This window comes from Cnephaeus nilssonii, assembly GCF_951640355.1.
Source record: "Cnephaeus nilssonii genome assembly, chromosome: 9".
Classification (NCBI taxonomy): domain Eukaryota; kingdom Metazoa; phylum Chordata; class Mammalia; order Chiroptera; family Vespertilionidae; genus Cnephaeus; species Cnephaeus nilssonii.
Window position 1 is genome coordinate 30,657,638 of NC_137080.1, and position 18,467 is coordinate 30,676,104.

The window sequence follows — 18,467 nt, forward strand, 5'->3', positions numbered from 1 at the left end:
TTTAGCACAACCTTCTGTTCGGGGAACATAACCTTGACTCTCTCTACCCCTGTGTGTCTACAGTCACACCTTCCTTCTTATAGTATCTTTATAAAAGAAAATGCCTGTTTCTTCTTCTTTTGAAAATTTCATTTTTCTTTGCTTTTTTTTTCATTTTAGCCATTTTTCTTCCACTTACTCTGATTTCATTAATCCTCCCACCAATTCTTTCCCACTAACTACACTGCCTTCTCTTATACCCATGAATTCTCCAATGACTCCTCAACACCAAAATAAATCTGACCGAGCTTCCCAGCTTATCCCTTTCCTCTGCCCTTAATTGAAACTCCTTGCTGTACAAGAGTCATGTGATGTCTCAGGGTCTTAGTTTGTTCCCTTGAAAAATAAAGGAATAAACTAGATTAAAAATAAGAAAACATAGTTTGTTCTTCTGAACTGCAGACAAAATTAGTAACATTTTTACAAAAAATCCCGCACACAGAGGTCATTTTTAATGCTTTTATTTAGCAAAAGTTCCAGGTGATTTTGAAATACATTAGACATCTATTCATTGAAAACAAGAGAGAGGTTATTCCAAAATATTATTTAATAGCCCTAAAATAATTTTGCCTATCAGAGCAAAAGAGTCTACCCAAAAAGGTTTTTCTGTAGTAGAAATTACATCACTTGACTTCTTAGACATTACACACACACACACACACACACACACACACACACACAATTAGTTAGAAATATTTCATTTTTAAGGTTAAATTTCATACAACACATTATTAGTATAAAGGGGTTACTTTAATACAACAGCTATCTCTAGTTCCTTTTAACAAGGGAGCTGGACTTCAGATTATTCAATCTTGGTTTATAAATCTAACTATAAAATTGAGGGAGAAATGTGTCTTGTCTAGCCTTCTCTGCCCAAATCAAATGCCATCTCCCCTGAGTTTAATAGTCATAAGACATCTTTCTCTCCTCTGAACTCCACTGGGGCTCACCTTATATCCTTCTTATACCCCATACTTCCTAAATCAGACTCTCTCGTGTCTGTCAATAAATATTTATGAAAGGAAAGAGGAGCAGAAAAGTAAATAAGCATCATAGTTTAATAAGAAAGGTATGGGCTTTGAGTCAGACAAACCTAGCTTTGCATCTCATTTCATCTATTTAATCACCATGTATCCTACACAGTTGATTTAGCCTCTCAGCGCCTTAGCTTCCTGGTCTCCATAATGGAGGTAACAAAGCCTCTCTCATAGGGTACTAGGAAGATAAAAAGTGATAAGATGGTTAACAAGCTAGCACATAAGAGGCACCCAATAAAAGTTACATCCCCTCTCCCTGTTCTAGCATGGCATTCACAGTTCAATCCTGCATCATAGTTGATTGCACACAGGGCTGCTCCCAGGCTTTGGAAGGCAAAGTCTTGTTCATCTTTGTGTTTCCTGTAGAATCTAGGGTAAGGTAGTGAGTTGCAAATTCTGGAGGTGCAGTAACTGCATACTGTATTCAACTGAGTGTGGACCAGGATTGTTCCCAAGCTGGGGAACAATGACCTATGGAATTGGGCTCTTTGGGCTTTTCTGGTAATACAGGGTGGGGCAAAAGTAGGCTTACAATTGTTCGTTTGGAAAATAATACAATAATTAATTGATAATAATACAAGAATAAACTGTTTCATGTACTACGTTTGCCCCACCCTGTATAGCTCCTCTTCTGCAGCTCAGGCCGCTTTGGCCTTGAGACAGCCCACCATGTTTTAAAATAGGTTGTTCAAAATATAAGTACTCTCCTAAATTCTTTGGCAACTGATCAGAATGCTGTTCCATTTCTCACGGTAGAAACTGCTGCAGAAAATCAACCTTATTCTGAGATAGAGAAGCTGAATTCACTACAGTTTGCTGGCAAAACAAGTTGTGTTGAAAAAAGCACTGAGTCAAATAAACTCCAGCTCATCTGTGAATAGCCAGGAAATCCTGGGCAAGCTATCTATGTTCATTGAGCCTGGATCAAGTAGAGAAAATATAACTCTACTTTGAGTATTACCCAGGGTTGTGGGTAGATAAGGAAGGTGATGCCCTGGAACAGAACAGACTTTGAAGCAGAATGCAAACCAAGATCTAGAAAGCCATCAATTTTTGTCACATTGAGCTGTTACTTTGTCACAATCCAGGCTTCTACTCTTATGTCCTTCTTTGGCAATTCACCAGCTCTCATTTTATAATCTCAGTATTAAAGTGACGAAATCTACATAACGTCCTAGCTTTCTTCTGAATTCCACGTTACAAGGCAGCAAGAGTTGTCATGACTTCATAATACAACAAATGCAGTGTCCATCAAGCAAAGGGCTGGTCCGCTTGCCAGCAGCAGGAACTGCACGCATTCCCTTTCTATCTGACGCTAGAACAACACTGCACAGCCCAGCCGCTTGTAGCTTTTCTCATGTGTCAGTCACAGCTTCCTTTGTAAAATATTTCTAAGGCGATGCAGCTCGACCAAAGCGTAACAGCAAGTCAGCCCCAGACTAAAGGAGGCGGGTTGGGGGAGAAGGCAGCGACCTGTCTCTTCAGGTGGAATCTTTGTTCCTAGGTCATTGTACTACTGTCACTCCAGCTTCCAAAGGAAATCAGGAGAGAGGGGAGGGTAGATGGGCCACCTACACACTGCATATGGAAGAACGCACCTTCCCAAATTTCTGAAAAAAATCTTCTTGTGCCCGGGCCAATGCGTCTTCATCAATGTAGACCGCTGGCCTTTTGGCCACGAGGAAGTACTGCACCTTCCTCAGCTTCCAGCCCATCACGTAGTGGAGCCAGCCGCACACGGCCGCCGTGGACCGGCCGACCCCGGCGTTGCAGTGAACGTACACGGCGTGTCCATTCTCCAGCAGCGCGTGCAGGAGACAGACCGCCTGGGGCAGCATCTGTGCCCGGCCTGGGTGGAGAAAGCACAGCACAGACATGTGAGTAATGAAACCCCAACAGCGCCATCAATAACTCCTCCAGCACCCCGTGAAGTCACAGTGCACTGCCCAGCGAGGCAGGGATAACACAGCCTGCTTCATTCCTGTGCTTTGAAGGAAAAGGTGAGACACTATCAAATCCTGCTAATAAAGGAGTGGAGGGGCCCTGCGGAGGCAATGGGCAGCTCTGTCACTTGGTTTGGCCGCTCCTTTGAGAGACTTCTGCGTCCGCACCAATTTCCCCTAAAGAAACGTTCACCACTGCCTGTGGTCAGAAGAGCGGTTTTTACATCTTCCGTTAGCATAGATCCAGCAGAGGTTTAGAGGATTTCAAAGAGGACCTGACAGTCCTGTCACCTCAATTTCCTTTCATCCAAAAGGATCTTCCAGGTAAATGTAAAACAGAATTAGTCCATCCCGATTAAAGAAGTCAACCTTACTCATTCAGCGTGTGCTAGTTTCCATTTGTCCAATGAAATGACTAACTTATTAATTGATACACGTGGGATATTGGAGAAATCGTTCATTTATTCCCTCATGGTGCAGTGTGCGTTAAAACTAATTCAGTTTTTCCTTTCCTGGGCAATTATGATTATAGTTATTGCAGCTTCATGACTACTTTTTCTATTGCAAGATGATTTAGATGTCTTCTTTGCCACGGAGAGAGGATATGTATGCTCTGCCGAGGCCTGTTGTAAGAGATCCCCCTAAAATCATCACACTCCTGGATGCTGCAGTTTCTTTTGCTTACAGGTTCTCAAGTCAAAGACATTTCGTGGATTTGGGGGACAGGTGGAAGAAGGTCAGTGGAAATGACTTCAAAAATGGATGAAAGCGGGAAATACACAGAGTCCATGGAAATACAACTTCATGCCTATGGTTGGATCTCTCCAGTTACTCTCTGTCCTCAACCACAGAGATACAACGTGTGGTGTCCTGAGAGCCACAGTCTCACACTGCCAGCCCACTGGAGGACCGGATAGGTGGGAAAGCCCCTCCCTCAAATGATTTTCCTGCAGATTTCACTGGGGCCCAGAATTCTCACAGGAGAGCTACTCAGACTTCCCACCTTAGCTATACCCTTATAATGCAAGTCTTGAAAGTCCAACACAACACACTGTGATCAGGTATCAGCACCTGAGAAGGGCAGACATTACCAAAGACCTGGTCATGGCCTGAAGGCCCCCTCAGATACCACTCTATCCAGGGGGCCTATCTTAGCTTCCAGCTCAGAGATAGGGATAAAAATTCTACATGAAACCAGGACAATATTCTAATTTTGCTGCTGATGCTCTGCTAATCCCTCTTACTATGGGGATCTAGAGAGCAGTTTGGAGATGTTTTAACTGGAATTCCTTTAGGCAGGGTATATATACTCTGCAGTTCCAGGGGCGGGGGGCGGGGGAGAGGGGGGGGGGAGCAGCGTTGCTCTTTGTGCTGCCTACCTGGTCCCTGAGGGCATCTAAATTGGAGGCACGCCAGCTCCTACATGTCTCGGGATTTCTCAGAGTCCAAACTGAGCCATAGCTTTGATTGATGTACTGCTCTCTGCTCTGCTCTGAGGTTAGACCTGGGTGGGCCTGCCATGCAGTCAGTTGTTTATGGCACTCTCCCAGAGGCAGATGAGGGAAGGACAGTAGCTTAAGACCAGAGGCTTTGGCATCTGGCTGGCTGGGTTTGAGTGGCCATGACGGAATGACCTTTTGAAAAACCTTTGTGCCTCAGTTTTTTCAGATATAACAGGATAATAATAGTCCCAAGCTCATTGTTGCTAAGAGGTGGTTGTAAAGGAGCTACTGCCTGCTCAGTTCTTAGAACAGCACATAGCAGGAGAAAGGTAGAAAGAACTGCCATCTAAGCAGCTCCTGCTGGTCCCCATGCTGTCAATTTATCAAACTCCCAGTCAGTCCCTGCACCCCACCCACCTGGTCATGCTCTGCCTACACCCCTGTGTGAGAGCCACATCTGGCCTGGGGTTGAGTACCTCTGCCACCACCCCTAGAGGAGCCAGCTGTGCCCAATGCACCCACATTGCTCTTCTTGAAGACCATTCTAGGGAGCTTTAGTTAATATGTAACCCACCGAGGAATAAAAGCTCACATAACAAACCCAATGTCAACCAGAGCCCTGATTTTTATGTTTTGTGTATTTTGGCTCCTTGTAGAATTTAATTGGGTAAAAAACGCTTTTATTCCCCAATATAATTATACCTAAAGGCAAGACAGAAATGCAGATTTTTAAAATGTAAAATAGTCAAAATTTTAAATGTTGGCAACTAAGTTGAAACATTCTTTTGGAACTCACAGTAAGCCTTAGCTCTCAATAGATGCTCAAAAGGCCTTAGGTAAGTACATGAATTAAAACAAAACCCAATAATACCAACTTGATCTGACACGCTAATCTAACTTCAGGCCGCACCTCTTCCAGGCTAATCCAACTCTGAAATGATCAAAAACTTCCTGAAATCATGCAATGACAAGCAAAGGTGGTGAGAAGGGGTCAAGGTTATGTTGGGGAAGCCTGAGGCATTAGGGCCTGAAATAAGTGGGGGGGCCTAATGATATCCAAGGTTTACCTAAGGCTGGCCCTGAAAGAATCATTCCTGGCACAAACTTTCAGCCTTTCCAACACATGCACACACACACATCTTTCCTTTCTCAATACTGGGGCAGACTGATGGCTGAATATATTATTATTACTATTATTATTATTATTATTTTAGTATATCTTCTTTTCTACCTTTGCAATGTAATATAGATAAGAATCATATTGTCTATAACATCCTTTGGTACAAACTTAAGAACTTGGGACGAATACACCCCAACTTGGTGATTTTTCAAAGCCCATTCACATCCATCATCTTATTCTACTGTTATAATCCTGTAAAGTAGAAATTATCATCCCCATTTTCCAAATGCAGGAACTAGTCTGCCCCATATCACACAGACATGCAGGGTGACGAGGCTCGAGCCAGGGCCTGTGGCTCCAAGGTCAGGGTCGTTGCCTCATGGCAGAGCTGAATGCCGTGTGTTGAGTCAGAGGCTAGAACTCAGACTGTGACAACGGGTAGCTGAGGACTCGGCAGCACACTAGCTCGTGTGAGAGGCCAGGCAGACCATTTGTTATCCAAGTACTGCCCTGACAGAGGGCAGAACACAAGCAGAGCACTTCCTATGTGAAGGAAAACTAAATCTTAAGAGCACACTTGTTTTTTCTGAGTAGACGCTAGATTTGGGAGCTTTCTGTTTCTTAGGTGAAAAACACAAATCAAGTTATTTAAAAAAAAACAACAGAGAAAACCTAACCAATCCATTTGTATATGACAAAATGTACAAGATAAGGATCGATGGCACAACTGATTGGAACAGGTCGGTCCTAACAAACTGTCTTCTTTCTCAGGCGTTCGCTGACAGCATTATGTGGCTCAAAACATTTTCAGATGGATTTTTCTCTAAAGTCCTAGAAATATTCAGCAGAATTAATCTATATGTTTACTGTGCTAATACTTTGAGCCACATACCTGGAACTTCTGGTCAAAAATTCCTCGGGGACTCCAAAATGGTCATTAAACCTTTGATGACTCCCCAGGTTATGCTGAACCAAAAAAAAAAAAAAAAAGGAAAGAACTCTATGTAGTCTTGGGGTTTAGCCTTTTTCAAGGGGGAGCTTTCATTTGCTGTCATTTTGTGTAGTCAGTGTGGAAGGTGCTCCACTGCTGTGACTGGCACCCCCAGTCACAGGGGAATGATCTTATCTGTCTCTGTTTCCCAGCAGCACCTGTGTCACATCACAATTCTCTCTTCACAAAGGCAGACCCCCAAAAGGTTTAAATACAACTACAGTGGATCTTCGGGAAGAGCATGCAAATCCCCTATCTGTCAGCAGGGACTTCAGGTAATCAGAGCATGGGATGGATTCATAAAGAGCCAATGGGATGCGTGTATATCTTCTAGTATACCTTCTTTTCCACCTTTGCAACGTAATATAGATAAGGTTCATATTATCTATAACACCCATTGGTACAAACTTACGGACTTGGGACTAAGTTGAAACTTATTTCAACTTCTCTGAGCCTCATCACACATAATATCCCAATGGGATAACAATGCTATAAAACCAGAATCAAAAAAGAGAAAATCCAAACGCTCTCTGGAAGCTATTAGTACTCTAACAATTTCTTCTGTTTTGAAACCAGAGAAAAAATCTGGACAGGACAAATATGACCTAGATTCAACCAGCGCTCTTCTGTGCAAATTAGGGTTTTTTTTCCTCCCTTGGAAAAAAAGACAATGCTTATGTGCCTAACTTAAGCATCTTTGGATCAGCATTACCAAGAACAGTAAACAAATGATCCCCTCCTTAAGGAACAAAAATTATACCTCATCCCCAGAGATAGCTCAGTTCACACACAGACCCACAAAGGGATCCAGCTCAGCCAGCAGGACCACCTGAAATTCAAAAAGAGCCAATGTGGCCACGTGCCAGGAAACCCGATTCTCAAGGTCTTCTGTCCCCACCCACATCTTGACTATTGACTCTGGGAAGATTTAGCTGCTTCCCTGGCAACCCATGACTCTGCCTAATTCCACCTAAAGATGCAAATGACAGATTGAAAGTGTGGCGGTCTGCAGAATATGTGTGAAGAGTTCATGTGGGCATGTATGGTGTCTGGAGCAATGTTCTGGGTCAGACTGTTCTGAAATCCAGGCTGTCTCTGTTCTTTACCTTGGCCAGGTTACTTAAGTTTTTTGTACCTCGGTCTCCTCCTCTGCAAAATAGAGATAACTAATTGTCCTGACTCTGGTTATAAGAATTAAATGAGTTCATGCATGCAATTGCTTAGAAGAGTGTTTGATACATATGGACTTTTGGGGGAAAAGGACTGATAATAGAAACGTTTCCTCCCTAGGCATCAGGATCTTTTTTCTTTCCCCAGAATAGTGTTGACCAAACTCCCTTAGCCTGTGCCATTTTCACAGCCCTCTGCTGCCCCCTGCTGACATCTGTTTCATGTTACTAGTGCAACTCGGTTCTCTTGGCTTCAAATAGCTCCATTCCTTTTCTACAAGAACCCTCTTCTCCCACCAGGCTGAAATATAGACCATTCCTCTAAAATCCAATACCTCCGTGCCTTGGCCTATGCTTTCTTCCATCTGAAATGACAAGACACTCATGTCACCTGCCTGCCTGTTCTTCACACCATAACTCTCCTAGAGCACATCACTCATGCCTCTCATGCATTCCTTCTGTACTGTAGTTAGTCTTGAACATGTCTTATTGCTCCTTACATCAAAATTATGTCTGTTTCCCCAGCAGCACCCATGTCACATCATAACTGTCTCTTCACAAAGACAGGCTCAGCCAGTACTTGCGCAATAAATGCAGCCTCATGATCCACAATCCTTCCCTGAACTTCGTTAACTTTCTCATTCTCTCTCACTTTAATGTTGCACTTACCGCCTAACTGGTGTCCTGGATTCACTCTGGGCCCACCCAATCCATTCTCTACTTTGCAATCAAAGTGTACTTCTAAAGGAAAAGAAAATGATTACTTGGGCAACTCCCAGCCAGTTCTTTCCACTGTTTCTCACCACTTTAGGGTAAAGTCTGAAGTCCTTATTATGCCCAAATTCTGCAAGACTCACTTCCCTCGCCCTCTGATCTGAAGCCCACAAGCCTATTTTCAGTTCCTACAACCCTCCATGCTCTTCTGCAACAGGGATTCTTGGAAAGCTGCTCCCTCTGCCTGAGAGCCTCACCGCTGACACCAGCCCTCTCTTGAGATCTTAGTTCAAACACAGCTTCCCCAGATCACTTCCCTGACTCCCCTGCCTGAGTCTGATTGTCTGTGCATACTCTCATAGCTACATCCATGTATCTTCCTAACAACAACAACAACAACAATATCAGTTTTAATTTCTATTTGTAGTCATTTTATAGGATTATAAGCCCTATGAGGGCAGGAGTTGTCCTGCCTCTCTTCGCTGCTGTATTCTCGGTCACCAGTGCCACATACACAGTAGATATGCAATAAATACATGTTTAATAAATAAACAAATCAAAGACCCATGCGAAACAGAATATCAACCAAGTTATCAAAAGATACATATTAATTGTTAAACCTAAACCCTTTTCTTTACTCCATTTCTATTATTCATATTTAGATCAATCAATTATAGACAGAAAGGTAGGCTGGCAGATGGATAGATGATAGATAGATAGATAGATAGATAGATAGATAGATAGATAGATAGACAGATAGACAGATAGACAGATAGATAGGCAAGGGCTTCTCTGAAACACATTTCACAAGGAGCCAACATGATTCTGATGCTTACCTTCAGTGCTCATATCTGGAGTCGGCATCCAGATGTAGACCAAGCCTTCTTCCTTGTATAGCTTAATCATAGTGTCTGGAGTCATGGGTTCTGGGTAGCGATTACAGCCTGAGGAATTCTGTACAATATCCCATTCAGTCTGGAAATTCATTACAGCTGTAATTCCCAATTCATGCTTCAGTTTGATGGTTACGTGTTCCACTTGGCGAGGGCAGCTACCCAGCCAGATATTTGGTAGAATTCTAATGAGAACATACAGAGTCAACTATTACTGTTGTGGCTATGGCTTGAGATTTGAGAAGCTGCATAAAACATGTAGTATTAAAGTGCAATTTTATTCACCTCAGGATACAGGTAAAGAATATATCTCATTCCCCCTTCTTATTTTCACTTTTTCTATGTAATCCAATCATGTAGATAGAATAAGACTATATAACCCATTAGTATAAATCACATCCAAGAGTCAGATAAAAATTTGTTTTTAAAGGGAGTCATGATTAACCATTTATACTCCACCCAGAATGGGTTGTGGGTATTTAGAGCTAATTTGTCTCTCTTCCAGTTTTATTGTTGGTGGCTTTTTGAGGACAAATCAAGAAAATCTTCACTCTATTTTCTGAGAAAAAAAAGAAGGAATCTTCTAGATGTACCATTGGGTAGAAATGATTATCTATTTTTCTCTTTTTTTACTTGTTCTTTTTTAAGTATACTACGTAATGATAATAATAAAGGCAGATGTTAACAACAACACTAGTGAATGCACAATAAATGTAAGTGGACTTTATCTAGCTATTATAATTTACTTATTTTGGTAATTTCTTTTGTATTGTAATGGCTATTCATATAATTTTTCATTGCTTTGTGTATCCCTCATTTAAATGCTGCAGAGAGTAGAATATTCATCCTCTATTTTTTTATGAAATCCAGCTTGTTTTTTGCCTTTTGGCTGTTGTTGTCATTGTAGCTGTTAAGGTAATAAAACAATTGACTAATCTCAAATTGTGGATATTTTCATTCCATCCTCAATGAAATATCTTATAAGATCCAGCATTGTCTTTGTAAAGCTTGCATCCTACTTACCCTCCAGGAAAGAATAAGCCAATTTTTTATTGTTGCTTGGGTTCTAAGTCTAAAGGGTTATTAGGAATTTCCTTATGGATTGTTGTGGGAAAATAAAGGGAATACAATTTTAAAAAGAGAAAAAGTGAGAAACCCAGGAAAGACTTAAAGGTACTATGAAGAGGGGAATAGGACCCAAAGGCTTTTCCACTTTAAATCCTGACTATAGGATTCTCAGATATCCCATTGGGCCCAGTGGGCTGAGAAAAAGAGCATCAACAGGCGCCCTTTTAGCATTCCCCAGAGCTGTGCTTGACCAGGACATTGCTCTCTCAATAGTTGGTCTTTGCAGGAATGGAAACTTCATAACCCCTGGGTCACTGCCCTTTCCCTCTGGCTAATGAGTGAGAATAGAAACCTACCTCTATCTATATGTTCCATACTCCCTTCCATTATCCTTTAAAAATTCCTCCTCCAATAACCTGCTGGATGCCTAGTAGCTAGTAGTGCTAGGCTGCCATACTTATTCTTTGGGGTTTAACTGAGAATACTGAAGTACCCTAAGCTGAAAGAGAGGGAAGTGGACACTTCAGTTATAAAACCAAGAATTATAGCCTTTTGAACAACAATGGATTTTTGTTGGGAAAATCTTGAAGTGCACGGGTAAAATATTAAAACATAGATTCATGATAGGCAAGCTTTATTCCAAACGTTACCCGGAGTTCACTTGAATATTTTGTCATTAGAGTGGGTAGTACTTAGTATTTAGCTAGTAAATAAATGCCAAAATAAAATGGCTAGCATGCAAGATTTGCATAAAGACCAAAAAAATAATTCATAGAGATATACAATGGGTAAATCGGGATATTTGAGCCTATAAAAATAAGAAATCAGAATCCCAAACCAGAATTAGTGCATAGAATCACGTTGTGTTGCTTAGAAATGTATTATCCTATCATTTCATTCAGCCATGCCCTGCAAGTATGTTTAAACTAACTGGGAACCTTGGGAAATTCAGAATAAGTCAAAGGTAAACAGACCCAAACTTGGTACCTTAACATATATATTTCCCACATCCATTTTCTAATGGAAATAAGCCCTTGAAATACACACTCACACCTTCTCACACACATATAAACACCAGTTTCTCTATCATATTATTTCCAACTTTTTGATAACATAATTAATTCTTCCCCTAGAAATGCCAGAAGTCAGAGTCTTATTTAAGAAATGAATATAGCCGAAACCGGTTTGGCTCAGTGGATAGAGTGTCGGCCTTCGGACTGAGGGGTCCCGGGTTCGATTCCGATCAAGGGGCATGTACTTTAGTTGCGGGCACAACCCCAGTGGGGGGTGTGCAGGAGGCAGCTGATTGATGTTTCTCTCTCATCAATGTTTCTAACTCTCTATCTCTCTCCCTTCCTCTCTGTTAAAAATCAATAAAATATATTTTTTTAAAAAAAGAAATGAATATAAAACAATTCCTGATTTCTTAAGCAAGATGTTCTGGACCTAGGAGATAGATAACTAAAGATAAATTCTAAAAACAAGCACTGTATTGAAGGATAGAGAAATATATAAAGTAAATTTACTAAACCATTATATGAGACATTTAGACAAAATACAGGGCTTGTTAAAAACACACAAATCAATGGATGCTGCTTAATCAGACAGCTAAAGTGCAGTTTGTTGGCTCTAACAGTAGGTGATATATTTCTAGTATATGATAAACTGAAAGTAATAAGATGAATGATTTGCTTTCTAAATAGTAATTAAACTCATACTTATCCACTCAAAAGAGAATAATTTGATGCCATCAAAAGTCAAGTTTTAGGCATTCCATCTTAGTTTTCATTTTCTTTTGGTGTCCGTGATACTTTAAACAATTTTAAAAATCAGAAATTTTTTAAAAGGTGAAAAGAAACTTGTTGCAGTATGGAATTTAGGGAATAAAAATTTTCTGTAAAGGTAGTTTTAATGCAAGACATACCAAACTTCAAAGATATAAAAATGGAACAAAATACATAGCTTAAATTGTCAATTACAATGTAAAACTTCCAGAGGATTAGTTTATGAGTAACTTACTATTAATATTGAGTTTTTATCAGAGCTTTCTGGCAACTTCACTATAGATTATTTGGAAAAGTCAAAGTCCATGGTACCAAATGGGTACTGACACTCAGCCAGCCCAGGACAGAGGCTCCCAAACCTGGTGCTTTTATAAAAACTGCTATTACCAGGCTCTACCCCAAAAGTACTCATAAAATGGCTCTGGAGTGAGGTCTAAAACTCTGTGGATTATTTTCCCTTAGAAATTAGCCAGAGGATTACGTTACCAGCTCAGCAGATGCCAAAAAATATGTAAGAGAAGCTTACATATTCAGTATATAGATCTCAATAACTTTTAGTATAAGTACAAAATATGGAAATGAGAGGATGTGGATTTGCTCAACTCTACACACATGTATATCTAAATTTAAGTCCTTACCTTTCTCCCAAAACAGTTTTAAGACTGCAACTGATTCTTAGACAGAGAGTGAGGAAAGGGAACTGTTAGGAAAGAACAGTTTTGAGAAAGTATGCCCATGTGTTTAATGCATCATTTCTTCTTAGAAAGTCAAATCAACTGCTGAGTCATGACAAATATTTAATATAGTTATATCCATTGAGAATGTATTTTTGTAGAAAAAAATTATTTAACCTAGGTTTTGACTATTGCCGCTCTGATCCAACAAGATTGGACCTTAAATAAAATTCGTTCTAGAAATATTACAATGTAGCTAAAGACCAGAGGAAAGAAATGCATGGCTGACATTTCTGGAACCTTCTTCAACTGCAAATCAAAACCAATTTCATTCATTTGAGTAAACCTGGATTTGTGGTTCCAGGTAGTCAGATCACAGTACTACACCATTTGCTCCACCTGTCAGGCTAGGGCCAGTGGTACGATGGCTACTGAAGCATATGAATCCAAGCCAGCTTGCTACATCTCAGCTGTCAGTCAAAGGAGGCCTCGCTGGCAATAATGAGCACATCAGGCAGAATGTGCATCCACACACTTTGGGGAAAACAAACAAAACATGGGGTATTGGCAGGAGGGGCATGAAAAAGACAAGAGATATCAGGAAATGAGACCATTATATGGACTCCACATCACAGGCTTCATCACTAAAGGCCAGAGAAGTGGCAGAATAACCTTTTCCTGAAGGTGAACATTAGCATTATTTTTGTCCATAGGGAAAAAATTAGGAAAACCACAAGAATGATGAGATCGATGTATGAACATAGGTTTTTGTTTATTTCTTATCACACCAAGAGAACACAATTATTGAATTGCAGTGCCCTCTTCTTAGCCATACAAACGCAGCATCATTTCAGAGATAGAAAAAGATGAATTTTGCAGAGGTTCTTCACAAAACCCGGTTAAGAGTATATATATAAAAAAATTAGCACATTTCCTAAGTTGGATAATTGTGTTACATTTACCTTATTTAATATTTTATGGGCAATTTGATGTGAAATTAAAATGTGATCTGGCTTTTAAATAATGGGTCAGGGAAAAAACATGTATCATTCCTATAATTTAGATCTCATTAGTGAGAAAGCAAGAGAAACATTAAAAGCAATTCCCAGTGAACTCCGAGCTTCATTAGCACATAGAGCTCCTTCTGCAGAAAATGTGTCCTCTGGTGTTGTTTTAGGTAATTAATGCCAAACTTCTAACCCAAAAGGGTGCTTGTCACAGACTCCAGCGAAGGCTTGGACAACTGCTCAAAGACAAATTCCAATTTGGAGAGTGATACTAATTAACTTCTTTATTTTAAAGAAAGAGTTTTATTGTAGTTTGCTTATGAATCATAGACTATTGTGTATATAGAGCACGTGCTCTATAATTCTACAAATATGACTGTTTGATTGTGGTGCCCACATTGTTCTCTTAAAAATGCAGTCACTTTCTTCAATTTTTTAGACATGCTATGTTTATAACCACATGGAGCAAATATTTTTGACATATGTTCTTTTATTTTCTATATTATAAAATGCCATATACCGTACTTTCCAGTGTATAAGATGCCTGGGCATATAAGATTTTCCTGGGTTAAAAAGTCGTTTTATACGCCGGAAAATATGGTATATTGGACTATATTGATGGGATTAGATATATTGGACTACCGTATTCACCGGTGTATAGATGACTTTTTAACCCAGGAAAATCTTATACGCCCAGTCATCTTATACGCCGGAAAATACAGTAATTAAATTATTTATAAAGGTCTTCAATGGGTTGAGTTGTGTTTTCCAAAATTTTCGGTGTGGCAGTTCTAACCCTGACACCTCAGAACACGACCTTAGTCAGAGACCTATCTCTACAGAGGTAATCGGATTAAGATAAAGCCTTTAGGGTAGGCTCTGATCCAATATGACTGCTGTCTTTATCAGAAGGGAAAGTTGGGTGCAGACATGTATAGAGGGAGGACAATGTGAAGATAAAGGAAGAAAAGGGCCATCTACAAAGGGCAAGAGACCTGGAACAGGTCCTTCCCTTACAGCCCTCAGGACAAATCAACCCTACAGATACATGATCTTAGACTTTTAGCCTCCAGACTTTGAGACAATAAATTTCTGTCATTTAGACAACCCAGCTTGTGGCACTTTGTTATGGCAGCCCCAGGAGATGAATACAAGGTCTAAACATTCAGACTTAAAATATGTACATTCAATCATCCAGATTCTTCAGGTATCCCCACATCACGTATACTTAAAGTAAAGCATTTTAGCAGATAGTTTTCACCTTTCATCCTGATGTCTGGAATTCTACAAATATGACTAATGTTTGATTGTGGTGCCCAAACTGTTCTCTTATAAACAATACTACCCACTCCCCTTTAACTCAGGTCCTTCAATCCATCACCTGAGCACCTCCAGCTTGGCTAGACCACCTGACTTCCTTCCTGATCTGATGTCTCGGTTCTAAAGTTATGAGGTGTCTGGTTTTGATAAATACAGTAGAATCTTGGGTCCCTTTGCTTGGCTTTCAGAGAATGAATCTCAATGGAGAATTACCTGAAATGTGTAGGAGCACAGTCTCTCAGACTCATAACTTTTTAAGACTCTTAGTCCCAGAGAGTTTGCCCTTCTCATTTTGTGCATTTATTGCCCTGAAATATGGTTTATATGCCATATTGACAGATTCAAGTGGTAAATAAGGCAACTAGCACATATCACTTTCTTAAAATCAATCACAAGGTAACACAAAGATTGAGACAAATAGCTAGGATAGCAGCACCAACTGGTTTTCTTGACACAACTCTCAACAAAACATTCCAATAAAATATCATCCTGGCATAGTAACTTTGTTTCCAATGCTAAGCATTCCTTGAAAGAGTATAGTGTCATGTTTAATATTTTTTTCTAATAATAAATTTAAAAGGATTTGTTTAAAATTAATCACTTGCATAATGAATTAGGAAACCAAAGAAGATCAAGGAAGTGATAAAAGTTAAACATATGCACTTTTTGGTATTTGTTTTAAAGTCATTTTGTCTATTAAACAAACATGTAGTGATATGCCTGCTTTGTGCCAGGCACCCAACAAGCAATGGTGAGGGAGACAGTCACGGTATGCCCACATTTGAACCTACATTCTTTGAGGATGACAGGCAATAAGCAAGTAAAGACATAAAATGTATAAAATTTGTGAAATTAAATTGTAATGTGCTCTCAAGGACATAAACGGGGAGTTAAAATAAAGAACCACAAGGGAGCTAGACTTCTGATAAAACGATCAGGAAGTTCTTCTCTAAAGGTAACATTAAAGCTAAAACCTGACAGGAAAATGAGGGAGAGAAGAGGGAGTTAGACTTTAGGAACTAAGAGACACCTAGAAGCATGGAGTGAGGTGAACAAGGAACGAGTGTGGCATGAGACAGATTGAGAAAACCACGCTAGGCCTTACTGATGTGCTAGGAAATTTGTATAATAATATAAAAACAATGAAAAACTAATGAAGGATTTTTAAGCAGAGCAGTAACATGGGCTTATTTTAGAGTTTTTAAAAGATGACTGGCTGTTAAGGGGAAGAGGGAAGACCTTTTGGATAGCGATGGTTTGGAATATAGTTACTGGCTGTTAAGGGGAAGAGGGAAGACCTTTTGGATAGCGATGGTTTGGAATATAGTGATGGTTTGGAATATAGGTGCAGATAAAAGTGGGATAACTCAAATGTACTTTAGGGGTGGAGCCAACAGAACTTGCACATGAATTGGATGAAAGGTTTGAGGGAATGTAAAAATAAAAATGACCACAAGTTTACTAATATGGTATTATAATCTACAATTTCTTAAACAGGTCTACCCTCAATGAAGCTTATATATCTAGGTTTCTTTGATATATATATATATTTTTTTTTTACAAGTTTCAGATTAACTACCATTTTATTTACTAACCATCATGCCAATGGCAGCCATATGCTTAAAGTCTTTTTTTTCTTAAAGTCTTGATATCAAACTATTCAAACTTCCTTTCAGTTTTCCACTCAAATCTTTATTTCTATAATGCAAATGTTAATAAGGTAGGGTTTTTTTTATAGATGTAAGGAATTTGTACACAGGATATGTTGCCCATCATTTAGATTTAATTCATATTGAGGAAATAGCCACTATAGACAATGGAATTAGTTTATTTATTTAATCAGTTTACTAAACATATTTTTAATGTATTATTTTCACCTATGGGTCTTTATTTCAGCTCTAAAACAAAAACAAATTGAGGGGGAAAAGACGGTTGAAATATGAAAAAAAAAATCGTGATTTTCTTATTTTTTAACGTTAATTCTTCATCATTGCCAATCATTTCATTTATTGAAATACAAGGAATTCCTGGTGTGAAAGGGGATTCTATTAAATACTCTGAGCCACAATAGCTGTTTTCATTATAATTTTATTGACCAAAACATCATTTTAGATAGTACTATGGTTATACTCATCTAAGCCAGTGCTTCTCAAATATTAATGCACAAACAAGTCATCTAGGGATCACGTTAAGATGTGTATAGTCATTCAATCAATCTAGGTTGGAGCTGAGATTCTGCAATTTCACAAGTTCCCCTCCAACACCAACACTACTGGCCCTTGGAACACACTTTGAGTAGCAAGGAATACTTTAATAATGCTATTTAATCGAAATACTATTATTATATTACTAGAGGCCAAGTGCACAAAATTCGTGCATGGGGGGAGGGGGTATCCCTCAGCCCAGCCTGCACCCTTTCCAATATGGGACGCCTCGAGGGCTGTCCGACTGCCCGTTTAGGCCCGATCCCGGTAGGATCGGGCCTAAACGGGCAATCGGACATCCCTCTCACAATCCAGGACTGTTGGCTCCCAATTGCTCACCTGCCTGCCTTCCTGATTGCCCCTAACCACTTCTGCCTGCCAGCCTGATCATCCCCTAACCACTCCCCAGCCAGCCTGATTGATGCCTAACTGCTCCCCTGCCAGCCTGTTTGCCCCTAACTGCCCTCCCCTACAGGACTGGTCACCCCTAACTGTCCTCCCCTGCAGGCCTGGTCACCCCTAATTGCCCTCCCCTGCAGGCCTGGTCCCCCCAACTGCCCTCCCCTGCAGGCCTGGGTCCCCCCCCCCCAACTGCCCCTTCCTGCAGGCCTGGTCACACCCAACTTCCCTCCTCTGCAGGCCTGGTCACCCCTAACTGCCCTCCTCTGAGGGCTTGATGGCCCCCAATTGCCCTCCCAACTGCCCTCCCCTGCTGGCCTGATCACCCACAACTGCCCTTTCTTGCAGGCCTGGTCCCTTCCAACTGCCCTCCCCTGCTGACCATCTTGTGGTGGCCATCTTGTGTCCACATGGGGGCAGCCATCTTTAACCACATGGGGCAGCCATCTTGTGTGTTGGAGTGATGGTCAATTTGCATATTACTCTTTTATTAGATAGGATTATACAAGATAGTTCAATACCATTCATAATGCTCAGGTGCACTGAGAAGTAACTAAATAAGACCTCCTGCTAGAGCAAACAAAAAATAAGCATTTGATCTGTATTGTTGATGCTAATATTAGAGGCCTCATATCAACCATGCAGGCCTGCTTGCTATTTTAA

At 40.3% G+C, this 18,467-nt stretch overlaps 1 protein-coding gene across 2 annotated transcripts in view; it reads right to left on the bottom strand.

Annotated features, from left to right (window-relative positions):
• Window positions 1-525: 525 nt before the first annotated feature.
• Window positions 526-18,467, bottom strand: part of EPM2A (EPM2A glucan phosphatase, laforin) — a 67,058-nt gene continuing 49,116 nt past the window's right edge. The window contains exons 3-4 of one of the 2 annotated variants that reach the window (XM_079779963.1): window positions 9,292-9,533; window positions 526-2,925 (exon numbers count right to left, since the gene is read on the bottom strand). In XM_079779963.1, the coding sequence (XP_079636089.1) occupies window positions 2,648-2,925; window positions 9,292-9,533 (520 nt within the window). In that variant the 3' untranslated portion in view covers window positions 526-2,647. The remainder of the gene's footprint in view (window positions 2,926-9,291; window positions 9,534-18,467) is intronic. The other variant, XM_079779964.1, reaches the window with a different exon arrangement.